At 44.0% G+C, this 25,918-nt stretch overlaps 1 protein-coding gene across 1 annotated transcript; it reads left to right on the forward strand.

Moving 5' to 3' along the window:
- The first annotated feature begins 14,685 nt into the window (after positions 1-14,685).
- Positions 14,686-24,524, forward strand: LOC142560228 (isocitrate dehydrogenase [NADP] cytoplasmic-like). The gene is made up of 10 exons (XM_075672176.1): positions 14,686-15,105; positions 15,200-15,239; positions 16,964-17,070; positions 17,866-18,263; positions 19,168-19,235; positions 19,350-19,418; positions 20,577-20,728; positions 21,305-21,445; positions 22,675-22,837; positions 23,690-24,524. The coding sequence occupies exons 1-10, from the start codon at positions 15,090-15,092 to the stop codon at positions 23,769-23,771; spliced, it is 1,236 nt and encodes a 411-aa protein (XP_075528291.1). The 5' UTR covers positions 14,686-15,089; the 3' UTR covers positions 23,772-24,524.
- The last annotated feature ends 1,394 nt before the right edge of the window (positions 24,525-25,918 follow it).

Raw genomic sequence — 25,918 nt, forward strand, 5'->3', positions numbered from 1 at the left:
TGAAGAGCTCTCTCTCTCTCTCTCTCTAAACATATGTAATTTGGCTGTCAGAACCTCGTGGAAGCGAGCCAGTGAACGCAGCAACAGCACACAGGCCGAGATGTACTCGTGAAACAATCACCGCTTGCCCTGAATGACATTGCTCGAATTTAGTTCCAAATGGGAGCTGGCACGGTGCGTCATTGCCGGCCCTCAGTATAGGAGGTAGATGCAATAGCTCCTCGGCTGGTGCTCATGCAGTTCGGCAGCTCCTCGGAAGGGTCTCAAACGTGGATGCCTGGCCTCGTGCGTTTATCAAACAATGCAAGCTCGTCAGCGTGAAATTATCCGGGGCTTCCGCCGTCTATGTCGGCAGCGTGGCAGTAAACGTCACCCATTCGCTATGTATGTTTCTTAGTACTGCCTGTGCGAGCGAGAAGAAAAGGTCACAGGAGCCCTCTCGCCCAAGAGCACACGATACCGGTTCCACGCACAAGCTCTCGAATCAATTGTACTCTCGAGTGGACTGATATCGCGCGGTGGTCAAACACACAAACACTTGACGACATCAATGTCCAATTCTCCCATCCCAAACATATCTTACAGATCGGTCTCAGTGTTGTGTGTACAGAGGTAAACAAGGACCATTATTATCACACAATTTCGTCAAGAGGGAATCGATAGAAGTTAACCCGCGTAAATATTTCTTGAATCGAAGCCAGTATTCGTTTATTGGCACATCAAAAGCCTCTATAGTTAAACGGTATTACGAAATGGCTCGCCAAATAGTACATTCATTCTCAACAGGACGCAAGGGAAATTTACTTCTTAAATGTTAATGCTGCCGCTTTAGCCTCTGTTTTACCCATCGACGAGCGCTTAAGGAGTTAATGACACATATCTTCGAAGTTGTAAAAGTTCTACAACGCGCTTTTAGCACGTGTAGGGTAGCAAACACAGGGCGAGTTCCCCGCACAAACAATATATATGTACTGTTACATTTCTATTTATTTTCGAATGCCTTCAATAGGACGTCTGTTGAGATGCAGTTGAATAGCATCCATTAAGGCAAGTCTGGTTGACGTCCCTGTCTTTCCTTTCCTCTCCGTCTCAAAGTCGTCTCTCAAATTCACGACCTTGCGTCATCGACATTACCAATTCGTCACGGCACAAAGCGAAATTCGATTACGTCGTGTGCTAGCATGATGGCGTTACGCATATAGGTTTCTTTAGACTGCAAGCCCAGTAACGGAACGATCGAATATATTTTGACGTCGTAGGACGCGTGCACCATCTGGATATACCGAAACATAAACGCAGAAGCAAGGGTCATAGTGAATTATTTAAGGCGCTCTAACACTTGGCAGTTGTTGCTTTTTTGTTTAATGCGATAGCATTATAGGCGGACCTCACACACTTTGTAGGTATCCGTCCTAACAAAAATGTAGGTAGGTCCCGAACGCAGTGCAGTATAACACACCGACTCAAAGCACTGGCTGTCATGAGGGAAGAATGCGAGAAACTGGCGTCTGCATGACGCACGCGCCAGACGTTTCAAAACCTTATGTTTTAGAGCAATAGGCCGCTGTGCTGGAAGTTCGATTCCATCGTAGGCTACACATTTCTTTACAGCATTATAGGCAGAGTTAACCCACTTTGGTGTCACAGTGTGCACGAAGTTGCAAGTTTGTGAGAGATACCGTGCATAGAAACGTCACTTCGACAAATGAAAAAGTGCGAGGTCGCCCGCGATGCATGCGCGTCGCAGCTGTCGAGACGACACAATTTCTGCATGCAATGTACAGGCTCGTTCTCTTTCTCATTCAAATCGTTTCCGTCTTCATTTAACGCAAAGAAAAATGAAGTCTGGAATTTCATGTCACTAAATTAAGTAATTACGCTCTCATCAAATTTTGTTCTTTTTGCTCGCTCGATGCATTTCTTTCCATACCAGTGGCCCACGCGGTAGAGAAACTAAACAAATTATTCCCGCTCGACGAAATTACACCAGCTTGCTCATTTTATTTTTCACTCGGTGGAAACCTTTCGTCTTTCAGTCCTTTCTCTTGCTCCGGATGACAACGCCAGAAAGCAGCAAACAAACACAGAAGGCCCGGGAAAGGGTTCTCTTTTTGTTTTGAGCGAGACGCTTGCAGCTTTCTGCCTGCCTGCCTTCACCCATAGACAAAAGGCCGGCCAAGCCGGGGACGAGGCCGCGCAAACAAGGGCGACAGGCGCTGACGGCCCTTGACTTTCGCGCGAACCAGGAAGTTCTCGCGTTCCTTCTCTTTTTCGGCTTCGCACGCCGTGTGGACTGCCGCCGCGGAATCACTGTTCAGGCGACACGTGCTACAGGAGTGGGAAAGCTAAGGTCTTACAGGAACGATCAACAAGCATGCAGGTTCCAAGCACTGCACAAATCGGTCTATATGTGCGCAGCTTCGACGAGCGAGCGAGCGAAAGAAAACGACGCCTCGCGACGAAAAACGCGCAGCGGATTCCGGCGACGAACGCGTCGCGTAACGGTCATCAGTCACGGTGGCGAACCTTGCAGGAGAAAAGGTAAGCTATATTCAGGGGGTGATGTTCTCGAGAGATCACTTTCGGTGATCGTATGTCGTAACCTTCGCAAGATTTCGCGTGCATCCGCACCGGGGGTTTTACTCCCGGAGATAGTCAAGCTCCGCCATATTGTCGAATTCCGTAATGGCGGCAGCCAATCAGAGAACCCGCAGCAGCTCTCTCAGCCAATCAGAGTTGGCAAGATGGCAAATTCGACACCATAGTGGAATCGGTCAATGTCGATAATAGCACCCCGGACGCGTCGAAATAGAAGAAATGGTAGATAGTTTAAAGCGTTCCTGGCACTGTGCGAAGACATCGAGCTTTGAATAGAAGCAGAAACGATGTCAGCCGCGTATACGCCGACGTGTCCGCTGACGAGTCGGGTGAAACCTCGCGAAAGTAATCGCAGCCCAGATAGCGACAACATGATGGCTTAAGTAGCGACAGCTTCTACTCGGCGAGAGTGCCGACGACAAGCCAAATCGCGGAGCAGTATAGGTGGAAAAACAGTTCACTTTAATAAGCCTATAGAAATCTTATAATGTTAATCATCGTCAGACGCAACAGCGGCCCAGTTAAGTCAGCCGCTTCAGAAAAGGCTTCTACCGCAGATCTCTATAAGCATCCGTAGCATCCCTCATCCCGATATCCAAAAATGTATGATCGGCTACCTCCGTAGGCATTGTGTGCCACTTCTGATTTCTGTTCGTTTATTTTTTTTTTCATACTTCTGCATCAGCAGCACCACCATCATTATCACCGTCATCATCAGCCTAATTTATGCCAACTGCAGCACGAAGGCTCGTCGCAGCGATCTTCAACTGCTGCTGTTCTACGTCAGCAGGCTAACTCCGTCATCGGAAAATTTCATAACTTCATCACATAACCTCATTCTCGGTGGTTATCAAATGCGTTTCCTTCCCCTTCACCTATTATTTTATACTCTAATGGATCGCGAGTAATATGCACTGCGAACTGCATGAGCCTGCCCTTAGAATCTTAGGACCTTAGAGCTGTACCATGTGTACTTGGACCTTGGAGAAGCGCCGGTACAGTGCTTTGCACGCCACGAAAGCCTTTTCCAGAGACAGTGGCCTCCACCAGACACTTTCGTTACTTGAGGGTACTTTGTGTTCGTGTATACTATATATGTATGAATGCATCATTTCATGTGTCACCCTCGTTGTTACCCTCGTCACGTCATCACATTGTACTGCAATTGCCAAGCTATCTCCAAGCAAGGCCAGCCGCGCAAGGGCCTCGAACGCTATTTCCAAGTTCCAAGTCAGGTTCCAGTGACTTTAGTTCTGAGTAGAGTTACAGTATATGCTTACACAGCAACTCTATTTCCAAGTAGAGTGGTTTCACATACGCACGCCTACTCCCCGTCAAACAGCGCTTAAGTTTGTGTCTGTATGGTGGCTTCCTATTTTCAAGCTTATTTCAGCACGACTGCCAGATACCCTCACCACAGTCCTGTATTTTGTAATCGCCTTTTGTCAGAAAAATGATTCCCGAGGCGCTGGTTCAAGCCGTCATAAGCACTGAGGGCATTACACGCGTCATTGCTCAATGCATCCAGGTCACAAAATTGTTGCGCTATTCCGCACGCATATGGCATATTAAAAAAAATTATCTCGTCTGTCTCTCGCTCACCTTTCAATGTCTTCGTTTTCCAGCCATCATACTATAACAGGGCCAACCATCCGCATCTTACTCTGTCCAATTTTTTCTATCTTTCAAGAACGGAGTATGCATTTCCGGCTCAGCAAGATTATCATCTAAAGCGACCGCTGCACAGCTATACCTTTGACTTCTATATATTGACTTGTTTCAGGTAACATAACGTACTGCCTACGCACCAAGGCTGAAGGAGAAACTCGTCTCTGACTGCGACATTAGTCACGTAGGGCTAGACAGCAGCAGTGACACGCTGTGGGCACGCATTAGTTATACGTTTACATGAACACTATAAAGTCGGTTCGAGTCGGCTTGTCGGGTCGAAATCCAACCGTCGGGTCAGCTCGACTCCCGAGTCAACCCGCTCGCGTCTAGTTCGTGTAAACGAAGTTTACACATAATATACCTCCTTCTCTACTCGAATAGTAGTAGCTGCCCGCTGCATCCGGCCACAAATTAATATTCGAAACTTTTGACTATCCAGTTCCCGAACCGAACACGAATAAAATAGCAAAGAGTATTAATCAATTCGTCCTCAAAATCTCTGGTATTCAGAAGCTTCAGAAGTCTTTAAACATCGCTTTTCGCAGATAGCCCCGTCTTATATCTTTTCAGCTGGATTATACACCCACACGGACAAGCAAGCAGCTCTTGTACGACAAATCACAATGTGCAGTTGAATAAATTAACAAGCCATCAATAAGCCCAGTTAAGTGTTTCCAGCTACGCATTGCTATTACGGAATTGAAGTCAGTCAGTGGTGTAGTCATTTAGCGAAAAATCCTCAGACCTTCCGAGGTGCTTACACCGAGAACCCGCTGACATATATTGCCATTCCACGCAAGATTATTTCCCCACAAGACATTCCTTTCTGAGCAATGCAAAACAAAACTGCGTGGAAAGTCGATCGATTTCGACGCACATTCCGCGAACGAATATGTCAAGACTGGTAAATTTGCGAATTCCTGCTGAATGAACTTGCCTTCAACAGTGGATCGCGCCATACGCGCAATTCGATGGCGCAGTTGCAATACGATGCAAGCGGTAGCCGATTGCGGAGTCCATCACGCAGCTTTTACACTACACAAGGCGATCATACTTAAGTTTTATAGAATATTAAAAAATAGTGTGTTGCATGCAGATAACATAATTCTAGTCCTTGAGCTGGATTATTCAGAGAGGCGGACATTACGTGCATGAGAAATCGAAACACGTATTACACAAATTAACAAAATTGCATTAATTAACTTCTGAATTAATTACCTTACAGCACGTATTGCAATTTACAAATTGCAGCTAGTAAGATTGCAAAGCGCATCTATTTGGAATGAATTTCTAGAATAACCCCAGTTTGGAGATATGCACCATGAAACTTGCTGTAAAAATGCGCTGTTGTTCCGCTTACTTATTTTTTAACAAAACGCTCTTTTATGCATTCAAGGATAAAAGTAACTGGAACGCCCATGTATTTCGCTCCACACTTAGGAAAATATCTCGTAACCGTTGTCATCCTGTAAATTCAAGCGTCTTCCAAGCTCACCGGCTACAATTCGTCAATTGCAACATGTTCCGTAGAGTAAATAATTAAGAAGTTAACTAGTGTTCTTTGTTAATTTGTCGCATATGTGTTTCGATGTCTCGTGCTAGTAATGTCCCCCTCTTTGAGAATAATGCAGCCCAAGGACAAGAATCACGCTATCTGCCACAGGCGGTTTTTAAGAATTCCACAAAAATTAAGAACAATCACCCTGCATATCACACTTTGACTGATAACTTATAAGTGATCCCAACGATAGTTTCGCGTGACACTGTTACTTGTAGAGGAATGCAGGTAACGTTCGCCTCTTCATGTAATAGCCAATTATAGATGTAGAATTATCGCTATTTTTCACAGATCAGCTCTTAAATACTATGCTCCAAGTAAAAAGACTCAGTCGCGTGCAAAGGGCGAAGAATTGGCAGCTATCGCTGCCACTTCTTTCACCAAGAATTCTTTCACCAAACACGTAAGTGCTTGGCTTCCATTAGCAACGTGACACAAAAGGATTGCTGTCGGAGACAGTCGAGGGTTTCAGCACTTCTCGATACAATCGCCACTGATAACCAGCCCGAATGCATTTGGACGTATATCGGTGCAAGTAGAGCGAGATATGTGTGATGCGGGCTGCACTCAACTGGAGGGGCACATTGCGATTTCGAGATCGCGTATAACCTTATAGGTCGCGCGTCGCCTTAGAATACGTTTGAGTGCTTCGTACTTCCAGACCATTGTGCTGCTTCAAGACTCTTGCGCAAGTATCTCTTCTTGTGCAACGAAAAGAGTCATGCAGACTGCTATGTCTCCGTCGCTTATGTTTGTCTCGGATAGCTAAAGATATTGCCCGCCGGCACACTCTTCGCTCTAAAAAGTCAAACTTGGTTCACGGCAGTACCCTATTCACGTACTTGAGCCAGGGTTCCTGGGCTCTGCACGGACTCGACTTCTAAACTAATGCGCGCTCACATATAGCCATTCGCAGTGTAGGCTTACTATTGACGACCTTGCAAAAGCCGGCTATTCGCGCTGGCCATTTTTCTCAGACTTTCACGATTGAATGAACAGCGATATGAGTGAGCTCTCGAAAGCATGAGTGCTCAAAAGTGCAGAAGGTTGCTCTAGAAAATTTGGTTCCCAGTGCCTCCTGCCCGCGTCGCGTGTTCATACGACTGCTCTTGCCGGGGAAGTATTGCTCACTCTCTTGTATACCTCTCGATGTGCAACATACCGCTTGTTCTTGTTTTTAAACTTATATATGTTTTCTTTATTTGCTTGTTTCTTTGTTCTTTTAGTGTTCAACGTGGCGAAATGTGGCTGTCACGCACAGTGCTGTACGGAAACGCATTGACGCGTCCGTTTGCGTGGGGACACTTGCACCAAGTCACTTGACACGCGACGCTGACGCCCCCTGCAGCGCGTGCCTCCAACAGGCTTCGTCGCGCTTGTTTTTCATGGAAGAATAGGCTCCACCCACATTCGCCAGCTTTCAAACATTCGCACGTGCGCTTAACAGAGCGAACAAGTCGCGACAAGCACGATTGCGTGTTGTTTCCGCTTCCAAACAAGTAAGGCACGTCCGCAAAGTGCTTAAAAAACATGTCGTGTCTGTCGCAGACTTACGTCACTTTTTTTCCACAGGGTGAGCCCAGGATGTCGTGTAAAGCTAGGCCTAAGATAAGAACCTAAGCCTAATTCACACACGTCATTTTACTTCCCCCAAGTTCCACGAGCCGGCAAAATGCGAACATGAAAACAGCTTCGAAACATACGACGAGCCGTTAATTCGGCAGTATTACGTCCTAATATTTCTGCAAAATTTCGAGTTCTTTTTATTTCACAAGAACGCAGCTCTCGTGTGAGAACATAGCAAGGAGGACACGTGCAGTGTTCAGCAATCGAAACGCGATAATCGAGGCATCATGGCTACGGACGCTTTTTGCACCACAGGTGAGAGATGGGTGATCACCGAGGTTCTAAATTATCCCGTTTTCATGTAATACAAGAAATGCGATTAGCTCGGTGTCTGCAGCCCTCCAACAGTGGCGCAAAAGGTACCGGCAGCCAGGTGCTTCGAGTATCGCTGAGCACTGTACATTAGTATTGCACCGCAGAAAAATCTGCGAAAAGAAAAAAAAGAAAGAATTATGCAGATCCAATGCACATGTTAGAATCTATGTGAAGCGTAGCTTTACTGAATCGCGGTTAATTACGTGCTGCCCGACTAAGGGCGATGCGCTATCATTGATTACTTTGGCCATGTGCAACGTGTAACATCATGCAATGTTTATGATATCCACTACACAGGTCGCATACTTAATCTCATGCCATATTTTTATACTTATTTATCGCACCGTTCACAAACTATGTCAAAACGTAAACAGCAAATTAGGCTAATGCGCAATGTGAGATACGCAAAGAAAGCTTTGCTTTAAAAAAGAAATACGTCAGAAAAATGTCGAACACTCAGTAAGCCACAACAGAGACATATGCAGTATAACGTGCACGTAAAAGTCAATACTACTAAAGATATTTGTAGCAATTCTATCGCCTGTCTCGCTTCCCTGTGCAACTACGTAAGCTAATGAGGAAAACTTCGCGACTCAAGTGAGCCCCACTGCAACGTACGATCACGTACACGCGAAAAACACATAAAGAGTTATGCGTATATGCAAAGCAAGAAAAAGAAAGAAAAAAGGAAGAAAATACGCCAACTGCTGCATGTATAAGTAGAAGCTCACAAAGAAAGCAACACCAGGAATGAATCGTGAATGAGATGAAATGGCACGACGAAGCAATATTAAGGCGGTCGTCACCGTAACTGAGCTTCAAATGCTTTTTTTCTCAAGTATAGTGACCAAAAAGGAAATGTACCTAGAGATAAAGTACCACTAAACTTTATTAGAGACTGCTTCAGTAACCGGTGTCAAATGGTGCAGGTTAACGGCCATCTCTCATCATCCAAACTAATTAGCGTAGGAGTCCCACAGGCATCCATTTTAGGCCCACTTTTATTTTTGAAGTATTAACTACCCACTATTCTTGCTAAGACCAAGTGCATATTTTACGCTGATGACACGACCATTTTGACATCCAGTAAATCAACTGCGACACTCCAGGCTAACCTTAACACTGACCTAAACAATATTACTTCATTGTGCCAAAATAATCGTCTGCACATTAGTCCCACTAAAACCACATTTATGGTGTTTCATTCCCAACGAAATTCAATCGACGTCCCACCTTCTGTTCCCATTGGTGATTACGTCATACAGGTTTTGAACGAAGCGCGGTTCCTCGGTGTCATCTTAGATACTGAACTAAAATTTCATGGACACGCCCGACCAATTGCGAAAAAGATTGCATTTGGCATCCACATTATCGTCAAGACAAGAGCTTATTTTCCACCTCACATCGTACGATCTTTGTATTTTGCTTATATCCACAGCCACCTTTCGTATTGTGTATCGTCATGGGCCAATACGTATTCCACGCATACTGAACGTCTGCAGCGACTTCAGAACCAAGCTATGAGACTAATGACTTTAAGCCCATTTGATTTGTCCTGCAGGTCACTGTTTCCTAAACTTAACATCCTCCTGTTACGACAGTTATTCCGTCAGAAACTATCCATAATAGCATATACATGCTCATCACACACACCTTCATTCAATGTATTGATCCTGAACACATCACTAACAACTGTACCCGGTTTTGCCTGCGCAATAATCTTCTTTTACCTGCCGTAAGGACAAATTGCGGCAAGTTCACAACCTTCTTCTCAGGCACAGCAATATGCAATTCATTACCTTTCGAAATAAGATCATCACGCAACGTTCATACATTCTCCGCGCGCACCATGAAATATTTAATTCCGGAATTAGCCGACACATCTTAATTTCTTAATTAACTATCAATATGTATGTCATTTTGCTGCATATCTTTTGTTTTTGTATAATTAATATTATTGATAAGAAAACCAGTTTGGTATCTCATGACGGGTTGATTATTTCTGTTAATATTCGTTATTATGCTGCTTCAGACGCTTTCGATTATTTTCCATGTTTTTTTCAATAACTAGCATTACCAATAACTTATGTATCCAATTTCCTATCATAGATAATCAACTTGCCTAATTATTACTTTTATTGTTCACATGACCGTACTTATTTGCTGTTTTTGTATAGTAACCCTATTTATGTAATCATAGGAAGTCCCCATGGCAGTCTGTTTTTTCAAAACTATGGGACCTCCTGCTGTAATACTATTACCATGTAACTTTAATATGACTGCTGCAATGACTTGACATTCAGGGTTCATTAGGGAAGAATGCAATTTATTCCGTTTAGCAGTTCACTGTGAACTGTCAGCCAGGAGCGGATTTACTGGTCCATGTAAATGGGGGTGGGCGGCAAGAATATGTTTGTTGGATTGTTTAAAATCGCCGCGTCAATTGTGTCATTTCTTTACTCCCACAATTAACGAATAAATTTTTCAATTATAAGCCTATATATTTTTTACACCATATCAAATGCTGAATGCCTTAATTCTGAATTTTGAATTCTGAATTCTAATTCGTGAACTTATGTTTGGAATGATATTGAAGCTCTATGCGACACTGGAGATTATCAGGTTGATAATTTCATCACACCGACGCGATGTGTGTAATACTAGGCTACCAGAAGCTGTAGTCAAAACACAACCTACACGGGCTCCTAAGTAGCTAACCAGTCACAATGCAAACCTTACATTTCCAATTGATCCCATCAAGATGCGTCCATGTTAGCGCTTATTCTCACACCGGCTCACAGTGCCTGATTGACAGACTTCACCGCTAAAGCATTATTATGAAGATGGAGCACCTCAGTTCGCTGTAACTAGCGGGAGAAGCTCTTACTCCCATTTTCTCGTCGGGGCCTTACAAAACTAAAGAAACCAATCATAAAGATCATGGTATCGCACGTTTTCTTCATACCCCATTTTTCAAGCATCTGTATATTGAAAGCGGCAGCGCACCTCGTCCTGACGTCACTACTTAATTCTCGGGGCCACCGCCAGTGCGCCAGCGTCGCCAGCGTTCCTCTCTTCGCTGTAGCATGCAGACGAATCGACGCCAACCGGCAAAGGCTCGCGACCTTGGCGTTCGGACGACCTCGCCGGCACTTCAGCGAGCGAACGCGAACAAGTTTTCCATTCTATCTCGTTATTCTGCGTGTCTCCATTCATTTTTCTTTTTTCAATTCCTTTTTCTCTCTCTGTTTTTACACCGCGCGCTCTCCCTCTCTCTCCTCAGCGTTTTTCATTGGTCTCTGCCCGCGTGGACCAGCATATCCGGCTCGCACGCGCCCCTAGCACCTATAGATGCGCGTGTATGTATACAAAGACAAGTACAAACACACGACCGACTCGTGCGCAGGTCACGCGACCGGCGTAACACATTGACGCGCGCGCCATACAAGTCGCACGCATATTGTGAAAGAGGTAAGCTAACGAAAAAAAAAAAAGGAAGTACACCACTTGTGCTGCAGGCAAATTCTTTTTCGGAAGAATAGCTGCCAGGCTAGCCGCAGAGCGGCTGTGCTAGATTGCACTGAAATCGAAAGCCCATTCAAGGCAGGCTAGGAAATCGTTACACAGCAACCGAAAGCGTAAACATGTATCGGCTAACGTGGCCATAAGAATTCCTGAGGCACAGTTGACAAGCAAATCTCCAAATCCTCCAAATCCACCTGAGATTCATAGATTAACTTTGAACTTAATCTTCACACCATACGGTATCTCATGGCACGTGAATGCGATGGCGTTGCTTTTGCATTTTCTTATTCATAAGATCGGACAGGTTGTGAAAGGTTTGGATGTGACACCGGGAACGACTGATTAACTGTTTCTTCAAAGGGACATTTGGATTAAATTAATTTGCAAATGAATGACGTGTATGATCAAAACCACTTCCTACTGAACTCGTACCATCTGTTGATGAGGTATTCATGTTTACACAACGTTCAATTTCTATATGTGTATGCAGTAAACTAATAATTTGGATGTCACGGCATCATGAGCGGAGGAAGCGTTTGCATCGTTTACCGTCCTGTGTGTTGTTCTTGCGTTGGTAAATGGGAGCATGTATGTTTTGGCCGCCAGCCAATGAGCTCACGAGCGCCGCGACGCCGGCTCGGAAAAGCTGGGGCTTGCACCTTGCAGCACAACGTTAAGCGTACGACGTACAACATACAGCACAACGTACAGCGCAAGTTACCTTTTCAGGACGTTTGAACACAGCGCTGGTGGAAAGTACGTACAAAAGATGAGTTGAATTAGCGGACGACACAAGGACGTGTAACTGTTACAAGGGCAGCGAAGTTTTAAACATATGCCGCTTGCAACGTGGACCAGCATGTCAGGGGGCACGCAGGGGGGCACTAGTTTGACTTCTTGTGTTTTGATATATAACTTAATTTTGCATAAGACGTAAGCATGAGGTCCACCCGATACGAAGGAGAAGTACCATGCCATCATCATTATCGTCGTCTTCATCATCATCATCATAGACGAGGAAGTGTAAATGATAGGCGACGATTATTATTTCATCTGCAAGATATATGCGGCGAGAGCTGTGATCGAACGTAAGGAAATTCGTCTTTCTACAGACACACACAGAAAATACTGCGATAACGACGGTTTAGTATTCCGGGTAGAAGTTGAACAAGGTATAGAGTTGACGGAATGCCCGATATCAAGGACGACATACAGATATGTATAGTAAACAGTCGTTCGATGGCGCAAATTGAAATTGAACCAGTAAGCACTATTGTACCTGTGTACGCCACCCGACCGTGTGACCTAACCACATGAAGCAACCCTCTAGCTACAACAGCGTCAACGTTGCCCACCCGGAAATTAACCAACCAAAACATTCGCCTGACATCCAATAGAGGTAAGATTCGAACACTGAAAATGAGATGTGATGCGTCTATGGCGTAATATGTATTTCACGGCTCGCAAGCATTGGGTATTTTTATTGGCCACGTGGATAGATAGCTAGTAGTAGTAGCAGTAGTAGTAATAGTAGTAGTAGTAGTAGTAGTAGTAGTAGTAGTAGTAGTAGTAGTAGTAGTAGTAGCAGCAGCAGCAGCAGCAGCAGCAGCAGCAGCAGCAGTAGTAGTAGTAGTAGTAGTAGGCGCTAGTGGTGCTGCGGTGGTTTCCAGCAGGGTAACCAAAATGTTCATGGGTTAAAAAGAAAAGGTATCCCAGATCTCAGCAGACATTCAGCAAAACACGCACTAAAAACAAGTAGCCCCGGGCTTCTCGCATTTCAGCATTCGTACCTAGGCTTTGTCCACGTAATAAGCGTCAATTACGGGCGTTTGGGGGGGGGGGGGGGAGGCGTGGTGTATGCTCTCGCTTCCCCCATCCCCGAAGTTGTACACGAAGGTTGAATCGCCCCCCCCCTTCCCCTCCTCCACACACTGCCGCAATTACCGGGTGTTACAAAGTAAAATGTTACGAGGAAACTATTTTTCTACGAAGGAATGAACCGTGCGTAAATAAAATTCCGCACTTTGATCACAATGATTGATTTATTTTGTGTGCCTCCCTTAATGCACATTGTTCGGCTTCCACACAAACTCGCCCTTTGGGAAAATGAAAACGGCAATTCTTAAACTTCCATAAGTAAAACTGCCTTGACGAAGGACTGAATCCGCGGCTTGCTGGTTAGTCACTTCACGTGTAGTATTAGCAGCATCGGCACTCAAGCAGGTAATGGCCTCCAAGGTCCCCGGCTCGGAGCAACGCGCTACGCCGGCGATATCGGAGGCCATGTCACAGCTGACCGTACCAATTTTGCGGCGCTACGAGCTTTGGGCTTAGCTTCACCGCAGAACCTGTAGAATGGTCGTCTCCCATGTGGAGGGGCCAGAAGATTCGATTCTCAGTCAAAGCGGGATTTCTTTTTTTTTTTTTCAACGTGCAGCTCACATCTAGAGCGCACGTGCTCTTCCAAATTATTTGTTCTGTTTGAGTAACTGTACTGAGTAACTAATGGGGACAAGTAAAAGCGAAAACAGAGAGAGAGAGAGAGAGAGAGAGAGAGAGAGAGAGAGAGAATTATTAGAAACATGTCTATGTTCAAGCAAAAGTGGAAGCACGAGAAGCATTATGCTAATTGTCTATCACGCGATACATTGGCGTTTAAATTTTTTTTGTCTTTTTTTTTATGAGGTTTTACGTGCCAAAACCACTTTCTGATTATGAAGCACGCCGTAGTGGAGGACTCCGGAAATTTCGACCACCTGGGGTTCTTTAACATGAACCTAAACCTAAGTACACGGGTGTTTTCGCCCCCATCGAAATACGGCAGTCGTGGCCAGGATTCGATCACGCGACCTCGTGCTCAGCAGCCCAACACCATAGCCACTAGGGCAACCACGGCGGGTTTTAAAATTACAGGCTTTTAGGCAGATCTTCGAGAGAGATAAGATATTTAAGGGTGATAACATTCATCGTGCTCGTGGTTCGTTCAAACACTGAAACACGACATTCAACAGCAGGGGAACTTGAGAAAAAAAAAATATATCAAACCTTCAAAAAAATAAGGAAATAAACGTATCAGGTTTCGGAGATCTTCGCGCGTACTTTGACAGCGGAACGGCTAAAGAAGTACGCTCATTTTTCACACTGTTAGCATACCCCCGCAATCAATTCTCGCATAATCAATTTCAGGAAGCCGCAAAAGTTGCAAAAATTACCGTTGGCTAAAACAATACGAGCAGTCCTGCAAAAGTGCAGTAGATAAAACTCTAGTTCTAGCCGCCGCTCTTGAATTTAAACATTTGCAGCAACCGCAGCACCATGGCAATCAATTTTCACTATCATCATCAGCGTAAGAAGCTGGCCGGTAACACGAGGAGTGGTTTCACTACGCTTCTTTTGCCGTCTGCCAAATCAGGCGTTGACCGGCCCGAATCGCCAGACGCCGGCAATCTGTTTCGTAGCACGGGAGGCCAGGGTCTTTCCTGTCTGTCATCTGTGCTCACAACTGTGCCGTCTCCCTTGTCGCAACTGCGATCCGCCCGGCCTCTTATCAGCCCTCGGGAGCGCGTCCAGAGATTACATTCGGCAGAATTTCTCCCGGGCGTCCCCTATCTTTACAAACACCGCTGCTGATTCGGGTGTTTTGAAGCGGCGCTCAAAGTTTCGTTCCACTCCCCCCAATAGGCGACTGATCGCAGGAGCCGGTTGTGAGCCAGGAGGAAAAACCTGCTCCACTGCTAAAGCTTCCTGAACAACCGAACACGCCCAGTCGTCGAAGGAAAGCAGCTGGGACACAGTCATGGCGAAAATTCAGTGTACGTAGAGAAATACGTTTACTTTAGTTTCGCTCCGGCGAACCGCGACGCTCGCGTGACCATGATCGTCTCGTCATTTTGCTTTATTCTTCAGGTGGACCTGTGGTGGACATCCTGGGCGATGAGATGACGAGGTGAGATTCGTCTTACGTGGCAAACTGATCTATGAGGGTCGGGTTGCCGCGATCTTGTGATTGATGGCGCGTGAGAGAGAGAAAAAAAAAAAAAGCCCCCCGCCGGATGTTTTTTTAATCGCCTGCGCCTGACCTCCAAAGCAAACGTTGGCCTGAAATTCTGGACTGGACGGTGCAAGGGCACGTGCCTCACCGTTTCTTCCACCATTATGTTTAACGTTATATTGATCCCGATGGCGCGTCTTCTAAAAAGCTGGCGTCAAGTTTCACTCGCGCAAGCGCGACATGTGCGGGTTTTAGTACTCTGACATTTTTAGAGATGTCTTACGGTTTCGAAACAAGCCACATGCTGTTTACGATAAGTATGCAAAAATTCCTTTCCTGTGGAAATTAATTACCTTAGATATGATCTATGAGTTGGTGCTGTGTGATGTGCAGCTGAAGCAAGCACAAATGCTAGTTACAATACGTATGCAAGAATTCCTTTCTTTCCCTATGGGAAATAATTACCCTAGATATGATCTATAAGTTAGTAGTGTGTAATGTGCAGCTGTTCACTGGAAGAAGTTTTAAGGTTTAATAATTCTCATAACACTTCATCACATGTCTTAACTGTAGTAATTGCATCACCTGTAACAGCAGTGTCTGCAGTTTGTATAAATGCATTCTTGGGATGCGGCGTGACCTCGAACTGGTGTAATGGTTGTTTCCTTGGTACACTTTAGTAGGCAACAGATTTCTCGTAAAACTGTGCTAAACATGTACGTAGTGTTTCAGCAGCACTGTAGACACTAAGGTCAAGTACTGGCTTTGAGAATGATGCACGACGTTAAGAAATTGCAAAGTTGGTCTCTACACTCTGGCTTTAGATCAGAAACTATGACTGTTGAAGCAAGACATCTCTATTACACTGAAGTGCATAAAAGTTCATTGAGAGTGCATTAATAACACACTTTCAGTACTGTGTATGCAACACTAAAAGGTTGTCATCACAACCAATTGCAACTTTAGAGATATCTTTCAGCTGTTAGATAAGCCCATTCAGCTGCAGTTGGCTGTAATTGTACTTGTCAGTACTGCATTTGACTTTTCTGTTACGAGAATATTTATCATCAGCATCATATTTACCTGCACCTCCAATCAAGTTCGACTAACCACATTAATGGACAGAATCGTTATTGAGAATTGAAAGCCACAAGTGTAACTGGAACCGTATGTACTGCCTTGAAGTTATTAATATCTTCTTGTATCTCCACTGTCATTCATTCAAGAAACTGCAGATAGAGAAAGCTGATACTGTGTAATTCATACTTGGCCACAAGCATAAGACTCATTGTCACTTGGTCGGGCATTACAAATAATGTGAATGCACGCTATAAACAAATTCTATTGAGGTTATTGTTTATTCATATGACTTTCACTGATCTCCTACTATGTGAATCATTGGTCCCTCAACCAATTCGCACAGCACGACACTTCCTGTTCACTGGCATTTTGTGCCTTTCTGCTTTGAGAAATTTACTGCACACAAATTGTTCCATGCTTCACTGGACATGGAATGCATACGTCAGGCTCATGAACAAGACATCGCTCACAGAACATTCTTGTTGAGTAGCTGTGTAGCTTAGAGTTAATAACTATACTGCTGGTCTTTCTATGGTACTGCTACTCGTATGGTTAGCATCATAGTAAATGCACCATTTCATCATGCCAACATAACACAGAGTCATCTGGGACCTGATCAAGGACAAGCTCATCCTTCCTTTCTTGAATGTGGAGCTGCACACCTATGACCTTGGTATTGAAAACCGGGATCGTACGGATGACCAGGGTAAGTAGGTGGATGCACTAATTGAAAACTGTGCAGGCAACTGTGGTCGCACTTCATGGCTACAGAAGGGCATCTAGAGTAAAAATGGTTAGCAATGACATTCAGATGGCCAAATGGTCTGTCATTTTGAAACCTTCTGTTTACCAGTCCTTTGAGAAAGTAACATATTCATTAGTGCATACAAGGAGGCAGGTGACCTTGAAGATATGTCAAACGCACAGTGACCTGCAATCGCATATACCAAGCATTTCATAAGTCTGAGTATTACTGCTGCTTAAAAAGTAGTTTTAAAAGCAGATCGTGCAATTCTTTTCACAAGTTATGGATAAACAATATGCCGTTTCTTGTGTTGCTGTACAGATACCACAGCCCATAGATGCACAGAAGTTAAGCTGAGCAAATGAGCACCACTGAATTGCATGTAAATTCTCTTTTTTTTTTTTTTTTTTGTTCGCACAGCGATCTCTATTTTACTTTTTTTTTTCCCTGAAACATGAAGAAAAATAGAGTAGCAGTTTATGGATTTTACTACATATTTGGCCAATAGGGCTGCATGTTCATTGAGGAGAAATGCAAGAGTTATTCTCTACATATTAAAACTATGTAAATTATTTATATGCCCCCACGTGTACTACTTGTCAAGCGTGCAATATAGGTTACCATTTTACCTTATAAACCAGCAGCCCACAGTCTATGTGTTTGAGACTATTACTTTAATGTAACCATTAGAAACAAAGGCCAGTTCAAGCCACTTATTTCAAGTCGCCGTGTCTTCTCTGCTCTCTGTGCACGCAGTCACCGTCGATTGTGCTCACGCCATCCAAAAGTACAAGGTCGGCATAAAATGCGCCACCATCACGCCCGACGAGAAGCGCGTCACCGAGTTTAAGCTCAAGCAGATGTGGCGCTCGCCCAATGGGACCATCCGTAACATCCTGGGTGGCACCGTCTTCCGCGAGGCCATCATCTGCACCAATGTGCCTCGCCTCGTCACTGGCTGGACAAAGCCCATCGTGATCGGCCGCCACGCCTACGGGGACCAGTACAGGGCCACTGACTTTGTCGTTCCGGGACCCGGCACCCTCGAGATCAAGTTCACACCCAACGCTGCAGGCGAGCCGCCGATGGCATTCAAGGTGCACGAGTTTCAGGGCACGGGAGGCGTGGCCATGGCCATGTTCAACACCGATAAGGTGAGCGCCAGTGATTACCATATATACTCGCATGCTGCCCGCACCACTTTTCATTCCTTAAAGATCTTGCTGAAAAGTCCGCGGCACCAGTACTGCATAAATAAAAATGTGAGACTGGATATGGCTGACTCACAATTGACATGGCTAACTGAGAATCGTGATGAAAAGGAGACCGTTCCCATTTTATAGCATCCATTCCATACGTGAGATTTGATTTTGTGCTGCAGCTTAGTTAAGCCAGAGTCCTTCGATATAGAACTAAGCAGCAAGACCCCAAAAACAACAATACACACAAGCATGGAGGCCCATTTCATGCAGATGTACTGCAATACATTTCATAAGTAGCTGTTGCAGTATCTGCATTACATGGGCCTCCATGCTTACGTGTAATTTCATTCCGACATTATGCAACGTGGCAACCTAGGTGAATAATAATTTTAAGAAAGGCATATTTAACCAAGCTTAACAAAGTAGGTAGACAGTGCCATCATACTGCAGTACACAAAGTGAGGTACACAGAAATATCTTCTACAAAACCTAACATCTTAGCTTTTAGTTTCAGCTACAAAGGAACATAGATTACATTTGGAGCTTCATCTTCTAATACTACTTTCACTGAAAACGCTGTTCTACTATGCCTCTAGTGTCTTGGCAAAAGCCTTGGCCTTCTTTCAGTTCAAGGGTGTTGCAGTCTTTTATGGCTTCCGTAAAAGCGTGCTACAGGAGGGCAGATAAAGATAAGTTGAGAAGCGAGACAAGTACAGGGAATGTCCCCCCCCCCCCACCACTTACTATAGAGAATAAATCTTTATATAGGGGTTATGTATGGTCTGACCTCCTCTTTTTTTTCTTTTTTCTTCTCTCTATCTTCTATCCTGCTTCCCCTCTCTTTCCCACCGCCCAGTCAATTAAGGACTTTGCACACAGTTCTTTCAAGTTTGCACTGCAGCGAGAGCTCCCACTATACCTCAGGTATGGGAAACTCCTTTTTCAACCTTAGATTCTCGCTTGAGTTTTGTTTGAGTGCACTTTCAAGTTGCCGATATTAACTTTGTATCCTTTCTTTTCACTCTCTGTTGCTTGCAGTACCAAGAACACGATTCTCAAGAAGTATGATGGCCGGTTCAAGGACATCTTCCAGGATATATACGAAAAGTATGTCCTCCTCTTTCTGCTTGCGTAGTGAGAATTTGAAATAGCAGATCCAAAACATAGATGCAATCAGATATGCGACATGTTTGCTAAGCTGTGCTTCGTATTTGCCTCCCACACTTACAGAATACAGTTCTTACAGTTACAGCTCATACATAACGTCATGCTTTTTAGTGCAAAAAACTCGAAAAAAGAAAACAGTGAGAGGCAAAAGGAAAAGAAAGATGAGTGCTACACTTACAACTGCTTATTCCGAGAAACAGAGCATCCTATATATACACAAATATACAAATGCGCAAACGCATAAAACAAGCAAAGGACGTCACTCAGTCAAAGGCATTGTTATCATTTTTTAAATGCTTAGCAATCTCAATGCTGAATCATAAAGCGTAACAGAAGTCTGACTCGCACAGGCTAGACCAGTGGTTTGGATATGGCAGGCCTCTAACAGTTCATGTGCGGCTTCGTTCTTGCTTCTGCCTAGGATCCTGACAATAAATAACAGTGGTTAACAGTCGGGACGAGACCTGCAATGTGCAGACAATTGTGCAGTCATATCCTTCTTTCTCCTTCTTCTCACTCTCACTATCCTTCTCACTGTTTTCCTTTTTTCTTGCATTAAAAAGGATCATGTTAAGTGAACACCAACTTGCCCAAGAAGAAGTTATCCACAGTTTTTAAAGTTGCAGAAGAGCACTTGTGATGCTTCCAATTGTAGGCACAGATTAGTTTGTAATTTTCTTTCTTGGTGTTCTTGTGTTGATTCTCTTTCTTTATGTTGTTTATATAACATATCTACCATTGCAGGTCGCATAAGAAACATAGTCAGCACTTCATCTTGCCTTTTTCCCTGTCCTGTTTTATGTGTGCTGTTGTAAACTTTGAACCTAATGAACAAGCTCAGCTTTAGACACTAAAATGAATACTACGTTCATTGTGCATATACATGTTTGTATGAAGGTATGGCCTTCTCTACAAGCTTACCTGCTAGAGGCACATAATTGCTGCTATTTTGTTGTGTGCACAGATTCTTCCTTTTGACCGAGCACTTATATACAGAGTACAGTCTGCAGAACTCGATGCATGCTCATTTAACTGTAAAACTGCATGGAGCCATTGCTGGCAAGTGGTATAATGATCTCTTTGCTTTCCAACACACAGGGAGTACAAGTCCGACTTCGAGAAGAGTGGCATCTGGTACGAACACCGGCTCATCGACGACATGGTTGCCCAGGCCATGAAGTCTGAGGGAGGCTTCGTATGGGCCTGCAAGAACTATGACGGTGATGTGCAGTCGGATGCTGTGGCACAAGGTGCGTTGTTAATCCTTTAGCTAGCGAGCACCTCAGGTTTGAAAAAATGCCCACATAACATAAATAAATAAACCCAGTATTTAAGTTGTCCTAGTTAGCATTTAGGTGGTTTGGACTTCTTGTAAGTGGTGCAAAAGGGTTGGGCTGCTGAGTGCACTTGTAGCCTTCTTCATCTTCACTCTTTGCCGCTTGTGGAGTTAATAGAGAGAAAATGCCTTATGCAAAATTCTCGGCACTCTCTCAGTACATGATTTTATTGAAATCCCCATCAGTTCACTGCATTACCTTGAAAACAACACTACAACACAAGGTGCATTGATCATTAGTCACAAGAGAAGCAAAGACCTAGAGTGAGGCTAGCTTGCGCTAACCTGTTAAAGGGCTGATAGGACCATTGGGGTGGTTTCAAAGTGAGTGTCCCTCATGCATGTTCGATACATTGCACGCAGCTTGCGCACAAGCTTTTTGAGACCAGATGTCACTTGCGTCCTGCTTATGGTGAAGTTGCGGGGTAACCGAACTGAAATGCAAAAAAGTGCGCTCACCAACCATCTGCATACGCGGTGCTGTGCGCAGGTTATGGCTCCCTGGGCATGATGACGAGTGTCCTGGTGTGCCCTGATGGTGAGACCCTGGAGGCAGAAGCTGCCCATGGCACGGTGACCCGCCACTACAGGATGTACCAGAAGGGCCAGGAGACCTCCACCAACCCCATCGGTATGTCACCTGAAGTGGTTGCATTTTGTTGAACATTACGAGGGTAGAGTTGCAAGTGACTGAACTTGTGGGTCAAAGTCACAGACTGTCACATCAGTTTAGACCGACAAAGTATTCTTTCATGACTCTACTTTCGTGAATTTCACGGTAATTGGTTGATTATTAGATAAGAAAATGAAAGTCACGCTTTTTTTTTTCACTATGAAAGTCTATTACCAGTACATCAGTGTGACATCACAGATTTCAAAGTTTGTTTAATGCAAATAACATTCTTGGCCTACTTCAGGCACTTTGAGTTTGTCTAGCCTCTTTAGGTCACTCTTCAATTTTAAAAAAACCCTTAAAAATTTTTCCGTTGTTGGGCAGAATCGAACACGTCACACAGGTTCCTCTAGCTCAGCAGCCCATGATGAGCTCGTTACTACAGAAGCCTAACTTTTCAATGTAGCTCGACTTAATATTTTCCTTTAGTCTGCCTTTAAAGACAAATACTAAGATTTTTCAGATGATCCGCAGCGTACTGCAATCAGCATGTCATGTTCATTGTTTGTGAAGGCTTTAGAAAAAGGCAAGCGATAGATATAGCAGTACCATTCCCTTTACCATTGCTAATGGGGATTTTTGCCATTTTTCCTGGCTTACTAAGCACCTTCTCACAGTAAGAGCAGCTGTTTTGGTGTTGAAGAAAGACAATTTACTTGTGCAGCTAAGATTATTTTTCTACTTCCCGTTAAAGGCATCGCAAAAATGAAAATGCAAGGACAGAACAAAGTGATGAATGGCATTTTTGCATTTACATTGGTGCACATTTTCCCACCTCACAAAGAGAAGGGAAGCAACTCTGGCACCTTGAGTCCAACCGATGGAAAAACCAAGCCACACATGGAGATATCACCTTCCGCACTATGTTTATAGTATTTGCTTATGTGGTGTATATCATGCACTACAATTTCAGTGGCTTGCCTGTAGCACACACTTTTGTAGATCTGTCCTCATGTGAATCTTGTGATGTTTGCTTCTATTACATGTACATAATTCTTTTTCTTGAAAGCAGGTAGCCCTTCTCATGACAGTCTAAGGTTTACTTCTTCATTGTTGTTATTTGTTTGTTGTTTGTAAGGTTTCCTTGCTTGTCCTCACAGATGGGCCGCTGTGTACTATTATTTGCGAATGAACAAGATTGCTTTGTAGCGCTGGTTTCTCATCATGCACCCAACTTGCGTGCACAGCATCCATCTTTGCCTGGACCCGTGGGCTAGCCCACCGAGCCAAGCTGGACCACAACAACGAGCTGGCTGTCTTCTGCAGCTCGCTGGAGGCTGTCTGCATTGAAACCATTGAGGCCGGCTACATGACCAAGGATCTGGCCATTTGCATCAAGGGCATGTCTGGGTGAGCGAGCGATGTAGTAGTCTGAAAATTGCTGTAGTCTGCAGGCAAGCAATGCAAGCCTCATTCCAAGGCCAGTGTTCTGACATTTAGTTTCTGAGCTGGGACTTCCCTTGTTCACTCGCTGTCAGTTCCAGGCATAGGCCGGCAGTATAAGTGGACACTTCCTTGAATGAGTGCCCACTTATACTGACTATGAGTATCTCCCTGTCCCTGGGAAAACAGCCGGTGCATCAGTGTAAACATATCTTCTTGTTTGTGCCCCATTTAAAAATGAATGGGAATTTTATTTGTGGATGCCCCTGGTATATTTAGGTCCTCATACCGTATACGAGCAGCAAACGCAGCTCATCTCATGCAAAGTCTTTGTGGTACAAAACAAAGTCAGGTCAAAATGTTCAGCTACTTCTAATCACGTGCACAAATTATTCGTGTGTGCACCTTTATAGCAACTGTCGGATATAAACAACTAAATTTTTTTCTTAATGCAGTTTATTACATCTAAGTTCCACTGTGTGTGAAAAACAGTCACTAAAGGTCATCTTAAAGTTTAACCAGGATGTCCTCTGTAGGCACAGTGCATCTAATGTGTACTGCTACACTAACTTAAAACAAATAAGGCACTACTTCTTTGCTTAACAATCATATTTTGTTTTTAGACATCTCCAACTTCAGTATCTATGTTCTACAGTGTTTAATTTCTTGCATTTATATTTAATGTGGTCAATAGCAGCAGAAGACATTCTTCACTTTTTTTTCAATCACAACATACTTTCTATGGCTTCGCCAACAATTGTGGTGTTTGTGCACATTGAAGCAGCAACAGTCTGATCAAAGCTTTCATTCTGCTTGCAGCGTCCAGCGCAGCGACTACCTCAACACATTCGAGTTCCTTGACAAGCTTGCTGATAACCTGAAGAAGAAGCTTGGCAAGTGACTAGGCCGCCTGTGAAGTTGTGGGGTGTTGGTCCTGCCACCTGATCGTCTGCTGCGATAACACGCAGGAGCGAATGGACTACACACGCGATGGTTGCAAAAGCCTGGTGACTAGAGAAGGCTGTTGCATAACATTACACAGTCTGCGAACTGCACATCTTTCTAAGAGAGCAAAAGCAGTGCCGACAAATTGAGCTAACTCTAGTCCCTGTCTGAAGCTGGAGGCAGAGAACTAGCACATCATAGTAATAGGTGAACCAATCTGTTCTCCCCCCCCCCTTTTTTTTTCATGCTGAAAATGAAGTTTAGATACCTCTGTAAACAAAGCTTTCCATGCGAATTCAGAAAAATCAATCCCTGTGATCTTGTAACGGCAAAAGACTACAACAATGACAGTCATGCTTATTTAAAAAAGACATTACTTATAGAAACCAGGCTCGCAAGCAACAATGCAGTTGTGCCAATTATTACTGATGTCCCATTCTATGTCTGCTCAAGTAGGAGTGCCGATCGTAAATGGCTGGTGTGGAGATTGATATGATGCAAGCTTAGCTTGCATGTGAGGCACATAGTGATGTCTATTCCATATGCTTCTGACATGGTTTCGCAAGCTGTTGCATTTCCGGTCTCTCTTTCTGAGAACAACTTCCGGTGGCCATCTCTCACAGAACACCCCCTCCATTTTCTCCTGTGGTGCATAAGATGTGAAACTCTGTATACTATGCAAGAGAAATATATTTTTGCATAAACCTTTCGTGTTTGTCTGAGGCCAAGCTCCACTCCTTGAAAGCCGCACCCAATCTACGCCTTGGAGAAATTGTGGGTATCATTATAAGTTTGTGTACATTGGCTTATGCAGCCTCCTTTCACCGTAAGGTCAGCCTGTACAGCACTAAACAATTCAAGATTGACGGCAATAATATTGCGCCAGCATCGCTACTTCACATTAGGCGTGAAACAGCAACCTTTTCTAAAGCAAGGCAAGTCCTGAAAAATAATGCAATATGACGTGGCAAAACATTGCAATGGCATGTATGCCATGCTGTGCAAATGATAAGGCAACTCGCAAGAAACATCCCTTTTAGATACCAACAACTTTCATTGCAACACTTTGCCTGCCCTTCACATGTTTCCATTCATCTAACAAAACCTGAGGTAAATAGTCAAGGACAACAGAGGATCAGTAATAATGAACAGTAATGCAATGAGACCAGCAAATTTGTAGGCATAAGATGGTTTGATTTATATGTCACAGTTGTTCTGGGAGGTCTGTCCTGCAGCTGATGAACACGTTTTCTTGTGATTTCACAAAACACATTTATGCCTAGATCTTGGAAAACACTTTGTAATAGAGTGTATTGCCACCAGAAATAAAACTGAAAGATTTATGAGCCCTGTACGCTGTGTACACTAACCAAGAGCTTGATGCTTAAATATTGCAGAACATTTGTTCAGACAGGACCATTGGAACCGACAAGCAGAAGGGGTAGCTACTAAAAATAGTGTTACATTTCTCATGAAAGCCAACTACCAAAGTCAAAAGCAAACACATAAGTTATTGAATAACCAGCAATAGTAATCAAACAGGAGCCTTGAACACATTTTTTCTGTTTCCATCTTCTCATGTCTGTATTGGCTATCCCAGCCAATCATGCCCTCCACAGTTTAACATGCTTTCTGTAGTGGTCGTTGGCCTGATCGGTAATGACTGTAAGTGATAGGCGATAGGTTAAAATGAGTCGTGAACTGTTGGGATCTTACCAAACACTTATGATGTCTGATGCCTGATAGCCTGGCAAAAGAAGCACATTTCTGCCGAGGAAGAGAGAAATGACTCCGCTGTTTTAGTTGTTTAGCTGCAAACACTGCAAAATTTTATTTGCACCCATAGGCAGGTATCGCCTTGCAAGAAATTCTCTGGCAAATTAGGTTTTTGCAACAGAAAGGAACTTTGTCCTGCATTTGGAAGTAGAGGTAAGCATAAATCATTTTCAGCTTTATAGTTTTAGCACGAGTGTTTCATTCCCTGCCATGAAACATGGCAGGGAATGAAATACATGAATACATGAAATTGCGCTATTGCGCTTCCCCTTCAAGATTATTTGTTTTGAACACACATACACAAATGTCGATCCTTCTTAAGTATGT

The sequence above is a fragment of the Dermacentor variabilis genome, chromosome 10 (assembly GCF_050947875.1).
Source record: "Dermacentor variabilis isolate Ectoservices chromosome 10, ASM5094787v1, whole genome shotgun sequence".
NCBI lineage: Eukaryota > Metazoa > Arthropoda > Arachnida > Ixodida > Ixodidae > Dermacentor > Dermacentor variabilis.

Excerpts from the sequence above, each read along its gene's own strand:
- LOC142560228 (XM_075672176.1), top strand. Across the intron at positions 17,071-17,865 it reads GGATCGTACGGATGACCAGG|TCACCGTCGATTGTGCTCAC; the intron begins GTAAGTAGGTGG and ends CTGTGCACGCAG. Across the intron at positions 19,419-20,576 it reads TTCCAGGATATATACGAAAA|GGAGTACAAGTCCGACTTCG; the intron begins GTATGTCCTCCT and ends TCCAACACACAG.